The following is a 20,949-nucleotide window of genomic DNA, read 5'->3' on the forward strand; positions in this document are numbered from 1 at the left end:
TGACATGGTGTAATCACATAATATTGGTTTGTTACCTTAGACATTTTCTTGGGCATCTGTGACCAGTAAGAACCTTCCACCCAGTGGAGCTGTTCCTGTTACCGGGATACCACCTCATGTTGTTAAAATACCGGCTTCACAGGTGAGGTTCTAATAAACTTGTATGTTAAACAAATTAACTTTGCATTTCATGTAATGTAGTTTCACAGATATTTAGAGAATGTGGGACCTGGCATATAGAACAAAGGATTATAGAGGTTGGCTTTTATGACTTCTTACAAAGGACTTGTCATTTTCTAATTTAAACCTTATTGTTAGCTAAGAAACTTCACAATAAAGAGGTAAGCCTGCTTTGTTTTTTCACAGAAGTTAACTTATAAATTTTTCAGCCCCGTCTAGAGTCTAAGCCTGAATCTCAGATTCCACCACAGAGGCCTCAGAGGGATCAAAGAGTGCGAGAACAACGAATAAATATTCCTCCACAGAGAGGACCTAGACCAAGTAAGATCTCAAAAGTGTGATTTCTCTAGTTCGGGGAATTTTTTTTTTAATTGAGTAATTTCTTCATTTTAGGCTCTAATAGGTAGTCTTCATTTCTTATCCATATATATATATCTTCCTGTAAAATATCCTCTGAGGTAGGATTAGTTTGGGGAATTTTGAGGGGAGTTTGTTTTATTGGGGAGAAGAGTTGATGTTTGTCTACTTAAATTTTTGTTGTTGTTAATATTGAAGGGTTGATGGGATTCCCTCTAGTTAGGTTTGAGAGAAAGTTACTGAGTGGAACAGTGACTGAGAGATGTCTTTTTTTTCCTCAATGCTGTTTTGTTTCCTCTTAAGTCCGTGAGGCTGGTGAGCAAGGGGATGTTGAACCCCGAAGAATCGTGAGACACCCTGACAGTCACCAGCTCTTCATTGGCAACCTGCCTCATGAGGTGGACAAATCAGAACTTAAAGATTTCTTTCAAAGTAGGTTATTGATTGTTGATTATTAGTAGGTTGGTTATTAGTACACTGCTGTCCAAGAGAAATAGAAGGGGACCTATATATATAATTTTAATTTTTCTAGTAGACATGTAAAAAAGTTAAAAAAAAATGGAGAATTTAATTTTAATAACAATTTATTTAATCAAATATACTGAAAACATTTCAACGTGTGAAAATATTAGATATTTAATTAAAGAAAAATACTAAGTCTTTGAAATCCAGTGTGTATTTTACATTTTTGGCACATCTCATTTTGAACTAGCTGCCTTTCAAGTGCTCGGAAACCACTGTGGCTAGTGGCTACTGCATTGGGCAGTGCACATCAAATGTTTAAAGGAAGCTTTAACAGGTTATCTGAAAATCTTTGTTTCACTTGCAGATTATGGGAATGTGGTGGAGCTGCGCATTAACAGTGGTGGGAAATTACCTAATTTTGGTTTTGTTGTGTTTGATGACTCTGAACCTGTTCAGAAGGTCCTTAGCAACAGGGTAAGCATTTTTTCCATCTTGATTTTTTTTTTCCATAAGGGTGTATCTTAGCTCTTTAGAATGTATTTATTATTATAGCTAGGTCTTAAATGTAAAATGGAATTTATTTCATCATGTTCAGCGATTGTTATTAAAATACCTGCCTGGGAATTTAGAAAAACAAAACTTATGTCTGAACTTGCAGTTTTTGAATAAGTGAGTGGAAAAACTAGTGCACTGAGATTTATGCAAATTTCTTTCCTTATCTCCTAGTGTAGAGATGAAATATAATGTTACCTTTAATTTAGGTAACATATAGCTAGTTAGCTTTACCCCAAAAGGAAGCCCATATTCATTAAGCAGTCATTCCTAATTCCTTCTCCAGTTGCCCCTGGCAATCACTAACTTGCTTTCCATCTCTGGATTAAAACTATACATTTTAAACAGAAATGTAGCAAGTCATTATTTCCCAGGGGGGATTATGATGTTTTCCAGAATGTTACTGATATACTACAAAGTTTAGCATGGTGGTTATAACTATGTGAACCTTAATCTGCAAATGTGTGTTATGAATTTGGGTTTCACCACTTACTTTTGTCTCTTGCAGAACATTTGAGAAATGAGGAGGGAATGGTGGCTTACCCACCAGGGCCTCAAAATTCTGAAACCAGCAATGTCCAGTATGCTTTATGGACAAATAGTTTTGTGCATTATTTAGGATATAGTAGGTCTAGTGGCTAAACTTTTGGTGTGGCTTTGAATTTATATTTCCTTAGTATGATTATCCCAGCGGGCCAAATGAGACCAGACTTGCAGACTGGCTTTCCAGTTATTTGTCCAGGATTAGGGGATTTGTTCCATTTTATGCACTTGGCTAAGTCCATTTAATGCACTTTATTTAAAAAGATTGCTTTGAAGTAAATGTCCTCAGAAAGAAGCCATGTGTCGGTACCTTCATTCAGATATCTTCTCTTGTGATAAGATGCCTTCTGGAACATCTATTTTGAGAACCACATTTTCTATTTGTTTATTTCTTGTAATTGAAATACTCTTTTTTATCTTTATTTATTTTTAAAGATACATAGATCACACAAAATGTTACATTAAAAAATACAAGAGGTTCCCATATACCCCATTCCCTACCTGAAATATTCTTTGATGACGTCCTTGGCCACAATCTTTGCTATAGGCCTTAACAGCCACACAGCTGCACCCTACCACTTTATACGGTTTTCCCTCTCTGTTGCAGTTTTACAGCGGCTAATTTCTTGTCACCGTAATTAGGTTGATGTAATGTTAAGCACAAAGGGTCTCTACCAATTTGACATACTTAAGCTCATCACAGTTGGATGCAAAACCACAAAGATGGGCTTGGCACTTGTCTGAAGTTTTGGCAGCTTTGTGACTTCCATGTTGCCAGGTGTTGTGGATGAGAGAAGACTTTAGTACCTCTTATAGCAGCGTTAAAGTCATACCTCCAGCTGCAATGCTTTCCTCAGCAACTGTGGTGGGTTACTGGTGGAGCCAAATCTTGAATGAGCCGAAGCCTCCCCTTCTGTACTACGCGACAGTGGCAGGGAAAGAGCTGTAGCTACCTTTTAAAGTATCCTCAGCCCCAACCTCTCCCTTCATCTTTTTTTTTTATTCCTGCCCATGCCTTGCAGCTTTTTTGCTTGCTATCTACTCTCTGTGTCCATTTGCTGCGCATTCTTCTGTGTGTCTATATTTTATTTACTTCCCTCCCCTCTAGCGGCTTGCTTGTTGTCTGCTCTTTGTGTCCATTCACTGCATGCTCTTCTGTGTTTTTACTTGTCTCCCTTTTTGTTGTATCACTTTGCTGACTCGGCTCTCCGTGGCGCTTGTGGACTGGATGGCACTTGTGCTTGTGGGCTGGGGGGCTCTCTGTGGCGTGCGGGTGAGTCTGCCTTCACAAGAAGGCCCTGGAATGCGAATCCAGGGCCTTCCATATGGTAGTCAGGAGCCCAACTGATTGAGCCACAGCCGCTTCCCTCCCTTTATCTTTTTAGACTTTAACATGGTTTTATTTTTCTTTAATGTACTTAGTATTATATTGTAGTTTTGTTTTCTTGTGTATTGTCTCCCTTCCTCTCTAGAATGTAAGGCCTTGTCTTTTCCATTTCCTGTTGTATCTGGAACATCACACCTGAAATGGTTACTCAAATTAATATTTGTGTAATGTCTATGCGAAGTATGTGTGTGTGTGTATCAGAATTTAAAATAAAATTAGAATTAGGAGGTCAAAAGAGCCTTTAAAACTATTTAAAAAAGAACAGCAACCAAAAAAACTATATACAGTGGCTGTCTCTGCCAAGAGGAGCTTGCATCAAATCTCGATGCGTATCTCTGTCCTCTCCCATTTCTCAGCAAGCTCTGTTCTTTTCCCCATTTCCAAATAAATTCTTTTTATTGGCCTAAAACGACCACAACAAAAAACACCACTATATTCAGGTTTCCTCATCTGTGTTTTTCAGATCACTCCTTTGTGCTTTCGAACTTGCATATCCCCCGTCTCACTGTATTGGTGGTCGTCTGCCACATTCCCTTTAGTATTGAATTAGCTTATATAGGAATGAGGACCATGGTGCAAGGGGTCCTCTTGTGTAGCATTGTTGTTAGCTCACACTTTCCAGTCAGGATGCCTTGCTTTGCATTCCTTCTATAACTTGATAGCTTTGTGACCCATGGATAAATTTCTTAACCTTCCTGGCTGTTAGTTTGCTATATCTAAAACAGGTATAATAACTTACTTCAGAGGGTGGTTTTGAAGATTAAATGAGTTAATGTGAAGTGTTTAGGACACTTTCTTGGCACACAGTAATGAGTATTGTTCCTTAAAAAAAGCAAAACTCAGAAAATCATGCTGCCAGTGAGGAACATAAATTGAATTCATTATAATTGTTGATAACTGTTTTCTGCTTTGCTCCTTAAGAGTGTGGATGTATCTTTTTTCCCTTCCTTCACTGAAATCTTTTATTGTGATCATCTTAAATATTTTCCAAAATTCTAATACATTTTGTTATTCTAATACATTTTGTTAGGTTTAGATCAAATTATGACTTTTTTATTTGGGATCTATGTGTACTTTGAATAAAATATATGCAGTACCGTCTTTCTACGTTAGGTAATTGTGGGATTTTATTTTAAGCCTCAAATCCACGGAGAAGGTTGGCAATTTCTATAATTTTTCTGGGACAATAATTTTTGCTTTGTTTTGGAATTTCCTGTTAGAGTGTTAAGTGTACAATGAGAGTTACTTGTGTTGCTGCACTGTTTAAATTGGCATTTTGAACTAGTCTTTGTAATTCTTGACCTTTCCATATATTTGTTAATGGGAAAATAGGTGTTCTGAGTGGAAACAAAAACTGAACTGTGAGAACATAGTAGATTTGTAAGCTACTGGTTCTGTATAATAGCTTCCTTTGACCTTTGATAACAGTACCTCATAAGCACTGAGTAAGTTTGGTCCCCTTGATTCTTACAGCCCATCATGTTCAGAGGTGAGGTTCGTCTGAATGTGGAAGAGAAGAAGACACGAGCAGCCAGGGAAGGCGACCGTAGAGATAACCGCCTGAGGGGACCCGGAGGCCCTCGAGGTGGGCTGGGTGGTGGAATGAGAGGCCCTCCTCGTGGAGGCATGGTGCAGAAACCAGGATTTGGAGTGGGAAGAGGGATTGCTCCAAGGCAGTGAATTGCTCTTCACTGATCTTCACACAGCAGTACAAACCCTATGTCCTACAGAACGGTGAATTTCTTCAACCAGCCTTTGGTATCTTGGAGTATGACCCTAGTCTGTTATAAACTGCTTAAGTTTGTACAACTTTACTCCTTTTTGTGTTAATGGTGTGTGCTCCCTCTCCTCCCTTTCCTTTCCTGACCTTTAGTCCTTCACTTCCAATTTTGTGGAATGATATTTTAGGAAAAATGGATTTTTAAAGAAGAAAAAAAAAGACTGAATTTCCTTGCTTATTTTGCATATACAGACTGGATTTTTTTCTTTTGAACAGCCATTTCCCCAAAGGAATGTGTCTTGCTTATTACTGACATTTGGTATGTTTCATTCATTGGAATATTTCTTATTTTCTACGTGTTTCAAAAGCCTGTGAGAAATACAGGATTTGATAAACATTTTGAAGGCAGGAAAAACCCAAATTGTTTCTTCTTTGAGTCATGCCTACTTCTGGTGTGGAGATTGCCTTTGGAAAAATTGAGTTTTGATTTTCACTGGTGTGGTTAAAAACTGAATAAAAGGTGTTAAGAGTTTTCTTTTCTTTTTGCTATATGATCACAAAACAATTCTAAAACCTACTGTTTTTACCACTGAAATTTGAATTGTGAGATAGGTTTTAAATGTCTAGAGTGCAACTGATGCTTTTCTTGAACTGTTAAATTTTTTTGAAGTAGAATTTTTTCATGTTTAATTTGAATGTGTAAAAAATAACAAAAAACAAAATCTCCAAAAATCTGAGAAACAAATAACCAGAGCAAAACTGTTGTGCCTTCTATTTATCTTTGATTTCTGTCTTGACAACTGTTTAAAGAAAAATAATAAAAAATCTAGATTTGTTTTATCAGGTTCAGAGTATATAGGGAATTTAGAGTCCCTCTTTTACCTTGTATGTCTTCTGTTAACATTTGTTATGCCTTATTCTGAAATTGAGTCTCAAACTGGAATGCCTTTGAGGTCAGATGCTTCTATAGAGTCCCTTTGACCCAAATAACTAAACATTTGTAATAAGTTTTATTTCAGTATGTATTCAGATTCCTAATCATAGCCCATAAGAAGAAATGTGATTTTAATGTTGGATTTTGTTGCTGTGCTCAAGTGTCTGCTAGTTTTTTGTTTTTTGTTTTTCCTTTAAATCATAGCCATATGGTAAATTTTCTATTTTGTTATGATTCTCTTTTATTGATGGGCATGCAGTGGGTGTTTCTTGGAATGGCCAATTTTTATTAAAATATTTCTGGAAGAAAATTTAATCTGGCAATATAGACTAATACTCGCTTTCACAGTATGTTATTTGTTGAGTGCTGTGTGTGATGTGGATGAAGGTTTTGTTTACACATTTGTGAAGCAAGCTTTTGTGTGATAATTTGTCATTAATAATTGAAGGACAACCATACTGTCAAATATAACTTAATTTATTTTATTCTTAACAGTGTTCATCTTTAGGACAGTTGTTTGTGTTTAATATAAGGATAGGAATGTTTTGTTTGTTTTGCTCTTACTGAAAAACTACTTGCTGAAAGGGCAAAGTCTTAAACTAAAGACTAAAATGAAGTTGATGTTATCAGTTTGGTCCTCAGTACTTCAAATATTTGTGACTTGTCAGTATCTACTTTACATAAAGAAATTTATGTTACTGAGTCATATAGCTGTTCTTTGGATCAGTTCAAATAACTACTTCAGAACCACTTACTTCATTTGGCCTAGGATAATGACAATTGAAAGAAATTCAGCTTGTACTTTTATAGCTTATATTAAGCTTGTGGTGGAAAAAAAGAAAACCTGTTAATTTTGAAAAATTTTTTGAAAAAGAGTTTTAGGAACTTTTAAGTCATAAATTTGACTTAGAAATTATTTTCCACAAGTGACTTCTAAACTGTATATTTCAAAACAAGAATTCTTATTATCACCTCCTCAAAGGCATTTGGAAATGTGTGAGTGTTTTGGAGATTGGAGGAGAGATACCACATTTGGCATTTGATGGGTGAGGGACCAAGGATGCCAACTGTTGCATAAAATGAAGCAACCCCATTGAGAACACTGATGGTTCCTACTCATGTATGGTGGGGAGACGAGTGGGATTAGGAAAACTGGAGTGAACACGAATTCTTTTGAAATTTCATATAAATAAAATGAATTAATGAGGAAATGGAAATCTTAGGAATTATGGTAATGTCTTCATCAACAATTATTAATCACAATTTCCGTTATTTGCACCAAATGTGTCTTTAAATGTGGGTGCGTATAGTATACTAGATTCCATTTGTAACTTTGTAGGAAATTACTGCATAGTCTCAGAAAACAAAAGGATCCCCAATAATTTCAACTAATCAGAATTGGACCTTAAGAATAGGATTTAGCATTATGGTTAACACTGTTAAGAATCTTGATAATCATTGTTTATATTATGATTGATAAAATAAACATGTCCCTAGAAATACATGCATTCACATGGCTAGAAAGTGAAAACAGTGTTGGTATAATAATCTTATTCAAGTAATCATTTTTAGCTTTTTTTTTTTTTTTCCTTGAGAGCTTTGTCTCATGGATTTACTTAAATTTCAGGTTACTATTAACTTTTTAAAAAGGTTAGGGCAAGATGTTCTATAGGCAGTACCAGCTCATCACAATCAACCTTTTCAGGTTTTAAAATAGTTTTCCATTTGTAGGAATGGTTTAGTGTACAGTACTTCACTATTGAGCTTATTAAAACTCTTGGCTTGTGAGTATTTTAGCTAGGTAAGTTTAGTTTGGTTCATCGTGTCTCAGTCTTTTAAGACCTGCTGGAAATAAATAGATCTTGGGACTTAAGAAAATATTTTTGTATTCATTTATGGCGAAGTTGACTTTATTTGTGTATTCCCGTGTTCTAAACTTCTTGAGCTATTGCTGGGGAGCAATGGCATGGATAATTCAAAAAAGTATTTGGTTCTGGATGAGTAGGTTAGTGCCACAGCATTAGTTGAATTGCACTTTAGTTTTAGGTTAGAAAACTATTTCAATTACTTCTCACAATTAGCTTATAGATTAGGTAGTATTATCTCCCAAAATGGACAAAGGAGAAACAGGATCAGAGCAGTTAAATAACAAGGCCTCCAGGTCACATATAGCAAGTAGCAGATAGGCCTCGCTTTTTTCTATGGAACCATAATGTCTGTCTATTTACATTTGAATGACTTATTTAGAGAATAGGACTTTACAGTAAAGAAACTACTACTGTATAGAGACCTGAGTGTGGAAAACATTCAAAACCAGGATTAGCATTACTGCTCTCCATTTCCTGTAGGTTAAATAAGATAATTAAACACAGACTTTTGGTTGCAGAGTCCATATGGTAATATAATAGTAATTTGTTAAGTTCTCTTACCTGTGACAATACAGTTAGTATGAACTTGAAATCTGGATGTGGATAACAATTTTTTTTTTTTTTTTTGATAACAATTTTTATTATAGCATAATCCAGGTGAGTTTATAGCAATTGTTTTGTGCTTTTAATTGCCATCTTCTGATACTTTTCTTTATCCCTTTGTAGTAGTTTAATGATTTAGTGGAAAATGTGGCACTTTATAAAAAGGGAATCTATATGGAAATAGTCTTAGGAAGTTTAAATTTGTAGACCATTGTTTATGCTAAGTGGCTTATTTCTCTTAAGTAAATGATTGCATTTGTTAAATCTACTGATTTTTAAAGATGTCTTTTATATTGAAGTTTTATTTTTGTGCTACTTAAAGGAATCTCTGTAGGAACTACATACAAATGAGATAATTGTTGACTTTTTAGTTCAGCTATTTTCAACCTTGTAAAAGAAGCAGCTTAACATTTATCTAAATATGGGGTTCTAGCTATTAACTGCCTAATGTATGAAAAATGGACCATTAGAGGTAGCCTTCCACAAATGTAGAAACTTAGAAATTGTCTTGTGTGGGATGAAGGAAGGTGGGTTAAAGTTGCTGGTCAGGTAATGGCCTTGTTGCACTGGATGATGGCTGAACTAAGAATTTCTGGTTTTAAGGCAGAGATGTTGTTTTGAGGTTTGTATGTGTTAACTATGATAGGGGACCATAGGTAGGTTTATGAACTCTAACTAGACTATAGTAAAGGAAAAATGGTGGTACACATAAAATAAACCTTATTTCTATTTACCTTTTTTTTTTTTTTGAAGTACTGGGACTGGGGATTGAACCTGGGACCTCATGTGTGGGAAACTGATACTCACCCACTGTGCCACACCAGCTCCCATAAGTTGGTTTTCTTATTTGTTTGCTTATGGTATGTTTTTTTTTGTTCTTAAGAGGCACCAGGAACCGAACTTGGGACCTCCCATGTGGAAAGCAGCGCTCAACTGCCTGAGCCACATTTACTCCTCATACCCCATTTTTCTTAGTGAATATGTATCTACTTGAGGAAAATATGGAAATTAAACTTCATTGGTCATGCTTTTATAAAGCAGTCTCAAATAATGGCTGTAATGAGTAAAATAGCGATTAAAGGTAGCCTAAAACCTTTAGCCAGTTTGGGTTTTGATTATTCTTATGTTTGATTCAGAATCAGGGATGTTCGTGTTTTGTTTTTATGCCTTGATTGTTAAAACTTGGGCAGTCTCCCATTTTCACCAGTCTCGAACCTGGTAGGTTTTTTAGTCTTGTGTAAGTACGAAGAAAAAAATTATTAGGAATCAGTTCCACGTCATTTCCTTACACCATGTGACATGGCTAAGTATAGGAATTACCACATTTAGTACTTTGAAATGTGACTATTATCACAGATTCCTAAGGGATATGCATCCAATGTGTATCTTCATTTTTTTAAAAAAACAAATTAAGGAATGTTTACCAAAAATTCGCCACTGAATTACTTTAACAATTATTTCTTTTTCAGGAGCCTGCTTATGGGATGTGCCTTTATGTTTGGTAGTAATTAGAGGGAAGATTATATCCTATTTAATCTGGATAGAAACATTTTAAAAACTATTGCTGTAGCTACCTGTTTTAGTTATTGACAGTCTTCCCATGTTATGATATCACCTGTTCAGCTTTGATTTTGATTTAAATTCTTAAATATTTTTAATGAGGAGTGCATCTACACTAATTTGGCCCTTTAAAAATAAGATAACTAGAAGCTGGCATAAGGAAGCAAGAGTGAATAGAACTTCCCTTTTATATGTGATTCAGTGTATTTTTTAGATTTTAAAACATAACCATGTTAACAATAAATTAGTATAGGTTAATGTTAAGATTTTGAAACAGGGTGGGGTGGAAGTAGAGTTTAGCTGTTGGAATCATTTATAATTTATATGGAAAATATATTTTTAAGTGAGAGATATCAGAAAATTTCCTTAAAGTTTTGCTTCCCTTTCTGAATATTACCACATGGGACAAGAGAGGCTCCTAGAATTTTTTGCATAATAGAATGTTAATGCTGGAAAGACTGAGGTGATTAGTATAACCCCTTCATTTTACAAAAGAAAAATGGCTTAGAGACTTGATTAGTCCAGGGTACCAAATTGGCTTATTGAAGCAGTATGTATAGGCACTTAAAGGATCACCAGTTTGACCAGGGTTTGCTGTAGAGGGTTCAGAGCTCAGGATGTGGGAAGAAATGGGAAGGTACCACATTTTATATTCTTACCCAGATGCTTCCATAGTTCAATTTTCCTACACAGGTTTTTTCTCTCTTCTTGCAACTGTCTTAATGCCCAGTTCTATCAGGGCCTATTGTCTAAGGACACTAACTTGTGTTCCCCTCAGGGATGGGTTTACTACTAGCTGTCAGAAAGCTATTGGGTATCCTCATATGTTAATAGCTGAAACTCAGCTGTAATTTTTTCCCTCAGTCCTCCATTTTGTCTTCTGTACATTGTGGTGCTTATTCCACCTTCTATTTTAACTGTAAGCTCCTAGGGGGCAGCAATTTGGTTTTAGGCATATATCTTATTTAGTGCCTGGCAGCACCATTTATGTATTAGGGTTTTAATATATCCCTTTCCAACTATGTCTCCCCTTCTTCATGGAAGTGATGCTCCAGCCATGCTGAACCACTTTCAGTTTCCCTAATAAGCTGGTATTGCTGATCCTTCAGCTTCAAGTGCCTTCTCTCTTCCCTGAAGATATACTTGAATCTGTACAGCACTCCCCATTTCTCCCAGTCCTTTGCCTTCAAAGTCATTTTTTTCAAGACCCAATATAAGAGCTGTTTTTCTTTTCCCCTTCAGAGCCTAGATTTTTAATAGGAATGGAGAATCCCTTTTTGATCTGGCCAGAATTTGAAGTGTCAGTTCCTTATGTCATCTCTCCTATCTGAGGATCTACCCCAACCTTCATTTTTAAAAATGTCTTTCAAGAGCACTTTATACCTTTCTCAAAGCACATAACTTACACCTTCAACCTAGAATTGGAATTCCCTATATCTGTTTTACTACCTTATTAGACCGTCAGCCCCTAGAAGACAAGGATAAAGGTGGGGATTAATTGCTGTATTCCACCAGAAGGTTCAGTAACTTACATGAAAGAGGTCCTAAATGATGACTCATTGAGTTGAATAACTTTCATGTATTTCTTTTTTCATTCTTAAAAGGGAGGCATGCCTGAAAATAGGCATTAATTCAATAAATTTTAGGCACTATGACATTTCAGTGGAGGGAGATGGTTGGGAAATTTTGAGGGTAGGCAGAGGTGGGAGGAAGTCACTGGGCACTCTGAGGTATTTCCACTCCTGATCTGAGTAATTAGCCATTTCTTTCTGATTGTGCCTCATGTATCCAGACACTTTGTTTCTGTGCAGAAGAATTTTATGTGCTGATTTTCATTTCTTTTCACAAACTAGCTCCTCCATTGTTTGCTCTTTCAGTTCATGATGTCACCCATACATTCTGAGTCATTTGTCTTCTCTTTCTTATTTCTCATATCCAAACTCCAGCTAAGTCCTGTCAGTTCTACCTCAGCAGCTTTTCACATTTCTTTCCTCTCAAACCTAGATAATTTCAGTAGCCTCTCAGCTTCCTTTCGCCTCTTCTCACCCCTAGCCTACTTTATACACAATATTAGATTCATCTTACTGAAACATAGTTCTGACCATGTACCCCATGTAAATGTTCTATCTCTTCTGCTAGACTGTAAGCTCCTTATGGGCAGGATCTGTGTCTGAGTCATCTTTGTATCTCCCATAGCACCTATCAATAAATATTTCTTGAATGAATAAATGAATTCTCATTTCTCAACATAAAGCTTTGTTCTAAGTGAAATATTTTCCAGGTTTATACATAGGTTTATCTCTGGAGTAATTGGAAGACTTCAGATGTTCTGTCAGGTATAAAGGAGGAGGGTAAATAATAACAATTATGTATTCACAACAGAAAATTTCAGAAAACTTTAATTTTTTTTCCATTGGAGTTAGCATGGATATGTATGTATGTATGATTCAATAAATATACTTTTGTATTTACATGTATCACGGAAATTATACATTCCATCTTCAAACTGCAGAAATAGATTTTTTTTTTAACAAGCCAAAAAATAACTGCCATAACTTTTATGACTTCATGCAAAGAAAGGGAGAAGGTTCAGGGGCCAAAGGGAACTGCTTGTTCAAGGTTAAGAATTCATTAAGAAGTAAAAATGTTATTACATTAAGGAAGCAATTGCTTAACACGCTGCTTAAGGTGGTAGCCAAACAAATCCTTAACTGCAGCATTAAGGCCATACCAAGTTTATACATATATATATATACAAAGAAATTTCCATATAAAAGACATACTATCATATTTTCTCCTGGGAAAGGATGAGGAGCTTTGAATTCTGACCCAATTATCTAGGCCAATTAGTTGTTTTGAGATGCCCACAGGCTGCTGCTTAGAAATCTCTGCTAGTTTGGCTAACTCTCAGAGCTACTGTGTGGGCTTGTGACTTTGCTGGTCTTTCACATAGAAGTATGAATTATTTTTAGCCACTTCCATTATGGGTGATCAAGCACTTTGTAGATTAACTAATTTGCTGCCCAGCCAAGCATACTTCTTATATCCCCTCCCAAAAATATTTTTGGAGTTAATAGAGTTACACCTTCCAGTTGTCTCAACTGTAAGACTCCACTGCCCATGCTGGCATTATGACCTGAAGAATTAAACAGTGCCCTTCTTGTGTTCTTTGGGGTTAAAGTAATTTCTTATACTCTACTAATGAATCAAGGTGTGAAGTTTTAGGAGACATCCCCTAGCTGTTGAAAATTAATGTCTTGATTTAATACCTCTTAAGTGTCATGACACATTTGACAGCTATCTTTTTGGAAAAAAAATATAAAAGTACTTGCAGAAGAATTCATGATCTAGGATTTGCTGTTCTGTGTAAACATCCAACTAGTCAACTGTTTGACAGGGTAAATCTGTGCAAATATCTAAGTGGGAGAAATGGAAAAAGTATGAAGGGCAAGTCCTTTGGAGATGACTTCCAGTTATGCAGAAGTCATTTGCTTTGGCAAAGTTGGGATGAGATTTGAGATTGCACTCTGGCTCTGTTGACAGAAACTGGCCCATTTTAAGTTAGTGAATGAATCACAAGTAAAATTAGAAAAATGAAATGTTACTTCTAAGATAAATTATGTGAATAAAATAATCCTCTTCTCCAATGGCTGATGGTTAAGCATTTACTTTATAATTTATAACACTTTGGAATGTTTTAATCTAAAACAGCTTTTTCATTAATGTTGTCTTAGCTATGAATTGGTTATGTTCATCCCCAGTTTTCCTATGGGCCAGTTTCCAAGTACAGCTCCAGCTTGTTTGTAACAACTATGGCTGCAAGGTAATTAGGTCTCCTCCCATAGATTCCCTGGGCCAATCAAGTTTGAAAATGGGGTCTCTGGAAATGACCTGCCTTTGGGAGAGAGGACCAAATGATTTGGAAGCAGTTTAGTGTGTTTGAACACATGTTGTGCACCAGCTGCTCTTCCTTTTCACCCAAAATGATGCAGGTTATTTGCATTGCAGTAATTTGCATCACTTCTGGATAGAGTGATGTTTACCTTCAGGTTAATTTGTGATGCTGATCCAGACAAACGTGGATGTCCTTTGTCAACCTCAGCTACAGGACTTCGTCTTGGTCACTTTGTGGTTCACTGTCCATTTCAAGTCTAATTTGAGCTGCTGAAGACAAGTATTCAGCCCAGATTTTTAAACTGTTATTTAGAGGTCCCTGCCATGTCTTGAAAAATAAAACTTGTTTTTTTGTAAGATTTTTTTTAGAAAATTGTACCATCCAGCTAAAATGCAGGAGAATCACATTGGGTTGGCATTTTATCTATGCCCAATATGTGACATTTTGAATTAAAATGCTCTAAAGTTCACTGTGAGAAATCCAATTTTCTAACTTCTGTGCCATTCTGAGCATTGTACACTTTTAAATGAGATAACAAATATATCTAATGTGGAAAATTTGAATTTAGCAATCTAGTTAATTAGATCCAGTTAAGCACTACTTTTAAAGTAGATTTGAACCAACCTTTCGTTTACTAGGTTTAGTAACACTAACTTTCCCTTTCCTCACAATATCCTTTCTAAAATTACCTAAGACAGGTGAATCAGCCTGTAACTATATCTTTTACATGCTTCCACTAATGATTTGATAAACTCTAAAGGAAATTAATTATTTTCTATTTATATTTGACTTTTTTTCCTGCCTCCATACCCTTTTTTCTTTATGGACATGATTTCATGATTTGAATAGAGAAGTGGTCTCAAGGTTGGAAGAAGTCATTTTAGATGCAGTCGAAGATCTTAGACAAGCTCGATTACCTTTTTCCCCCCGGGTCTTCTCTGTTTAATATATGTTAGGTCAATGAAAAGTAACTGTTTTTGGACCAAAAGCACCCCTTTAAATTACCTTCGTTGCACTAAATATATATAGGCATAGTAGTTGACAAAAGCATTCTAGGAACATTTTCAGAATCAATGTAGAATATAGAACTCAATGTAGAACTCAACTGGAGCTCTATATCACCTAGAGCTTACCGCGTATAAAGTAAATGGCTTAATATTTCTCAGGCTGAAATTACACCCTTTACACAAGGATAGTTGAGTTCCTGTTGGGATTTATTTCCAGGCAATTATTTTTCTCCTGGAGATTTTTTTTTTTTTGCTAGAAACCTAAGTCCTTGTCATTTGATCATGTAATATTTGCTTTATTAACTTTTCAGTGTTAAGAGAATTCATCCCTACACTATTACTGCCTCTGTGTTCTGTCTGGAAAATTGAGATCCTTTGTTTTCTGTCATGGAGCATATAAACATTTTTTTGAAGATGTTAATTTCTAGTGTGTATCATATCTACTTCTGAGATGAAGGAAAGGTAAGTTCTTCCAAGATAAAACAATACAGGAAAATTGGAACCAGGCTGGAGGTGGGTGTCAGCTAAAAGAAGGAAGAGAATGAGCTGCCCTGCCCATGAAAGAAGATCCTATTTTTCTCTGAGAACTGCCATAGTCCTGGCACCTTAAATCTGCCTTTAAGGTTGTTAATGATATATTCCCAGTCTGTTTTTCCAAACATTTCCTGGCCAACCCCCGCCCCCCCAATGCCTTTAATATGCACCTTGTTTTTGACCTCTACATTTTTACTCATGTCCGTTCTGCCTGGAATACTGCTCCCTTCTCAAAATAATTTCATTTGTTCCATAAGGTCCTGTTCAAATGGCACTTAACACCTTGAAACTTTTCCCCAATTCATCATCTGCCCTCTCCTTAGCACCTTCCTTCCTGTGTTACACTTACGCATTCCACTTCAGTAATTACTTTGATACTATTATTAAATATTTCACATTGTCAATGTTTTGAAGTAAGGGGGATGTTTTATTCTGATGCCCTGCTTCATTAGTCCACTGCCTTGCCATGATAGATTTAGTAAATAGTTGGTGGAAGGATGCCAGGCAGGTGTGGGGAGGTTAAAAAATAACAACAACAAAAAAACACAACCTACAAAAGCTAGAGAGAATACTGGAGCCTAATCTAGTCTTGGCTATGCCACTAACTTGAGACCTCTCTCAGCCTCTGTAGTAATATATATCTTAAATGGCTAAGCTGCTTTTTCCAGGCTTCGGAGGCAGTTTGAAATGCCATCCAAAGGTATTTACACAGCAGTTACCTGGATGCCTTTGAGACAGACTTTGGGATCACTAACCCCTCCTTTGCTGGAACATTGGTCAGGCTGCCATTTTAATACTCTGTTTCAATTGTATCTCATTAGGAAGTATTGTTCTCTACTGGAACACCTGCTTGGGGGAGTTGGCTGCCTTTGTAACACTTTTAAAGATGATTGAAACCACAAGTGTTATATAAGCTGCTGCCATGAAAAATAACCTTTTGGCTTTGAGTCTGAACTCATGCTCCATCCTCCAGGAGACCTTGGATTGCACCCATAAGATGTGGTTTCTCATCTCTGAACTTAGTCTCTGCCTCCCCTTATGCCACCACATCTTCCCCTTGAATTAGTTACTCATATCCATATCTTACCTTCACTAAATTACTGTAAACTCAGTTTAGGGTTGGTGTTCCTCTTTGGTTTCTGTGCCCTGCATTGTCTGTGTAGGTTTTTGTTTGTTTTAATATAATTTTATATTCTTAAATAATTTCAAACTTACAGAACAATTACAAAGATGATAACAAACCCCCATACAGAGAATACCAACATACATCTGCCCCGGATAACCAGATTCACTGATTTTAACATTTAGCCACCTTTGCCCACCTTACCTTCTTTCTGTCCTTCCTTCCTAACTTAAAAGTAAATAACTGTCATCTGTTTTCTGAACATTTGAGAGCAGGTCACTGTAAATTCTTAATCCATCTTAGTTGGGCGAATAATAGGTTTAGGAAAGACTTCCAGAGAAGATCTAGATCTAGTCCTTATCCTTGATTCCGGCCAAATCCAAGCCATTCCAGGTATGACCTTTCATACCGGACGGCAAACAAGTAGTGCTGTCAGTATCCTCTTAATAAGCTCTATTCCCACTCTGTTGCTTACTCATTGACTTCTGTTCCATAATTCTGTTGCCAGAAATAACGGTCCCAAATACCAACTCCAAATCATTCGTGCATCAAATTCTGGGTTAGTTCTTAGCTCTTGAAGGTGGGCTGATAGATTTTTGTTGTTTATGATCAACTTTTGAGAAGAGGAAGATAAGGAGTATCTTGTTTGGTCCTGATAAGGAAGATGTTTTCACTCTGGTGTGATACAAGAATGGTATTCCTTGACATTTGACAGATAGTTAGGAGATTAAATTTTTGTGTTTTGGAATGAATCTAGGCAAGTGGGTCCATACTTTTTATCAGCAGTTATACAATTCATTTAAATTACAGTAAACATAAAAGTCTCATCTGTATATTGCTTTTTAATAACAAAGTAAATTACTTTGTCATTAAATTACTTGATTTTATACTTAGAGTTTGGGAAGGTAGGGCATTTATGGATGAGTCATGAGAGTAAAATAATTGGTTAGAGATAAACAGATATGTGCAAGAAGTCGTAACTTCCATTGCCTGTATAATCATGTCAAGCCTTTTGGCAAAGCTTTGGCTTAGGATATTAACAAACTTCTTGAGCTTAGTTTCTTCATCTATAAAATGGGGAATAAAACCAGGGCCTTTGTGGGAATTACATAATTTAACGAAGGCGTATAGTACATGCTCAATAAGTAACTATTATTGTGAGTTGGTTTATTCAGTCTCTTACTAGCTTACATGTGAGTGACAACTATTCTATTTGCAGAGCTTAATATGGTACCTTCCATTTAGTTGATATTCTGATGATATCTGGGAGTGGGGGAGGTGGGATGTAGGTGCTTGACAGAGAATCAGGACTAGAATTTAGGTCTCCCAGTGTCTGCAAGTTCTGAGGTAAGCATGGAGTAATTAATTCACCAGTGAGAGAATCCTTGGGGCTAATCTTGAAATGTCACTGAGCGGCTGCTCTACAGAGGCCACATGCATAAGATAGTTGCTTCTCAGTCTTCTAACTCAAAGCTAGTGCCTTTGAGATGCTAGGATAACCATGGATGGGTTTAGAGGTAGTGGATCTGAAAGGATAAGATGGCATTAGAGTCTGAGGGAAGTATTGCTTTTTTATGTTATTAGAAGACAACTGGAGAAGTGACTTTAAAAGAATTTTATGGTTGGCAATGCCATTCAAGGTCAACTAATTCAATATTCCTATTGTACATGGGGAACTGAGACTCAGAGAGAGGAAAATAATGAAAGCATTTTACAGTGAATACCTCTACCCACCACCTAGATTCTATTATCACCATTTTACTATGCTTATTTTATCATGCTTCTTTCCACTCTAGAAATCTTTTAAAATATTTGTTATTCACACCTTTCAGGGGTAAAGAAGGAAGTGACTACATGGTGGTGGGGGCTAGGAGTGGGAAACAACCTAACTGATGAATATGGTTTCCACTTTATTATCTTAGGGGGAAATCTAAAATTGGAGATTTTAAAAATCTATTTTTATTAATTTTTACACTTGAGAAAGAGAAGCGCATTTCGCTTGAAATATTTTCATTAATTCCAGGTCCACATGAGGAGCAAGTGAAGATGATTTGTCATAATCTTACCCTATAAACATTGAAGAGATTTCTTGACATAAAACATAAAATATATACCCTTTCAGAAAAAAACAGGAGCAGTGTTTTCTGATTGTAAGGAAAGTTTGTTGGCGCTCCAGGAGTGCAAAGCAATTTCGGAAACATTGCCAGGGTGAGGTTTTGTTTGGAGTGAGGTGGAGAGATCTGGCTCAACTCCAGCCTCACTTGCTATAATATTTCTTGTTTTTATTAGTGCATCTTAGCTGATGGTATGAATTTAGATGAACCCCCAGTGGTCTGCAGCATTCCCACTTTTTCTGCCTGTACCTGGAACTAGAGGTACAGGAACAAACAGGAAAATATTAAATCTCAGTGGAAGTTTCCTGCTATGATTAAATTATATGTGTGGGAGGAGGAGGGAGGGAAACTAGGCTGGGAGGGAACTTGGAGTTACTGTAGTTATTCCCCCCAGGAATATTTCACAAATTCTCTGATGCCTTTCTCTGATTTTTCCAGAGAGGTTCTGGAAGAGAATTCAAGTAACAGCCATGGGAAATGGGTTTCAGCATTTACAGGATACACAAGCTAAAATACCACAGGAATTTTGTCCTGATGTTTGATGGAATTCTCAGGTTAGAAGGTAGCCTCAGGGGCAAGTCCATCAGTGCTGTGAAATAACTTGATCTTCATGGAAAAGGACTAAGATTGTGATCTCCTTGAGGGCTAGACTTTGCTCTCAATCTTTTAACAATGAGAAACGTTTACAATATACTATGCCCTTTCTTCTTCAGTCTATCAAAATATCCAAGGTTGGGACTTGAAAAATCTCCTTCAGCTCCCCCCACATTTTTTTTTAAATGTGTGTGTGTGTGGTAAACAGGCCCAGAAAATCTAAGTAGCTTACCTATGTTCCCATGGTGAGCCTGAGGTAGTGCCAGATCAAGGGCCCACCTCCCTTTGATCTCTGTTTCCACTTCAGAAGGCAGATGTGTTAAAATAGAATACTGGACAATCTGAAGTTGATAAGAAAACACTGGAATCTGAAGAAAGGTGGAAAAAAATGGTAACAGTGAATTGTAGAGCAGGGCAGGGGTGGGAATGGGAGATCCATTATGCTTAGAGTTGGTATGTAGCCTGCAATATGTTGCTCATCCCCAGCTTAGTTAGCTGGTACTGTTCTGTAGCTGGTTGATGGTCTTATGTAGAATATAATTTTCATCACTGGGCTTTCCAAAGGTTATATTTTTGGCTTGCCATTCTCTACATTCTGACTTCTGGACCCAGTGTTTCAATGGAAATATTCCAGAACCATGAAGCACATGGGCAAGAGGAGGAATAGAAATTGGAACCCTAAAACAAATGAGATTGGAGCTACTGTGTGTGTCCATTCTAGCCCCATCCCATGAAAATAAATCAGTATGTTCTGAAAGTGTTTGGTTTCACAAAATGAGATACACAAACTGATGAAACAGGAAAGGCCAACAGAGATGGAGGTAATGGGGAGGGGAGAGAGGAAAAGAGGGAGAAATAATGGTTTGGATGCTAGCTGAAGAAGCCTTAATGATCTTAAAAATTATTGGGCAATAATTTCTGCTTTGCAACTCATTTTGCTGTTCCAAAGAATGATATAGCACCTTAATTATTGCTTTAAATAACCCCACAGCTCCATCAAAACAGCATGAAATAGCACCCATGTATTTGCAAACCTATCTCCTGCCATTCCTGTCTCTACAGTTTGAGAAATCCTTAAGGAAGCAACAGGATAATAATTTGTCAGTGGCATTATCTAGTCCAGGCCCTCAGGATTCTAAATTACTCAGGCCTAGAGGAGATGTTTGCAGAATGCCCTTGTCCTTGACATTCTGGGATCCTCATCTGGGACAAAGTCATCTCTTTCATTCTCTTAATACTAGGCTGGGCTGGGGAGGGGAGGGCATCAGTTCAGATTTTTAAAAAGTTTTTTATACCTATAGGTACTTCATCTTGCCCAAGGATGTTCTCCCTATACTTTGGGATTTCAGGATACTGTGAGACCAAAGCCTTGCTAACATATGTTTTACCTTACACTGATGCAAGTAACTTAAAAGAAAGCTCACTTTAAACAATGTGTATTTCTTTTACTCCTACCTTTGGCAAGCTTCTGTTTCTGGCTTCAAGAAAGATCTGTAGAAAAACAGAAGGGTTC

The 20,949-nt window shown here is 36.6% G+C and overlaps 1 protein-coding gene across 2 annotated transcripts in view; it reads left to right on the forward strand.

The window, feature by feature from the left end:
• G3BP1 (G3BP stress granule assembly factor 1) overlaps nucleotides 1–12,398 on the forward strand; it is a 42,392-nt gene extending 29,994 nt beyond the window's left edge. For both annotated transcript variants that reach the window (XM_058292666.2, XM_058292667.1), the window contains exons 8-12: nucleotides 41–142; nucleotides 390–501; nucleotides 841–969; nucleotides 1,367–1,476; nucleotides 4,958–12,398. In XM_058292666.2, coding sequence (XP_058148649.1) covers nucleotides 41–142; nucleotides 390–501; nucleotides 841–969; nucleotides 1,367–1,476; nucleotides 4,958–5,164 — 660 coding nt within the window. In that variant the 3' untranslated portion in view covers nucleotides 5,165–12,398. The remainder of the gene's footprint in view (nucleotides 1–40; nucleotides 143–389; nucleotides 502–840; nucleotides 970–1,366; nucleotides 1,477–4,957) is intronic.
• Nucleotides 12,399–20,949: the final 8,551 nt, after the last annotated feature.

This window comes from Dasypus novemcinctus, unplaced genomic scaffold, assembly GCF_030445035.2.
Source record: "Dasypus novemcinctus isolate mDasNov1 unplaced genomic scaffold, mDasNov1.1.hap2 scaffold_189, whole genome shotgun sequence".
Lineage (NCBI taxonomy): Eukaryota > Metazoa > Chordata > Mammalia > Cingulata > Dasypodidae > Dasypus > Dasypus novemcinctus.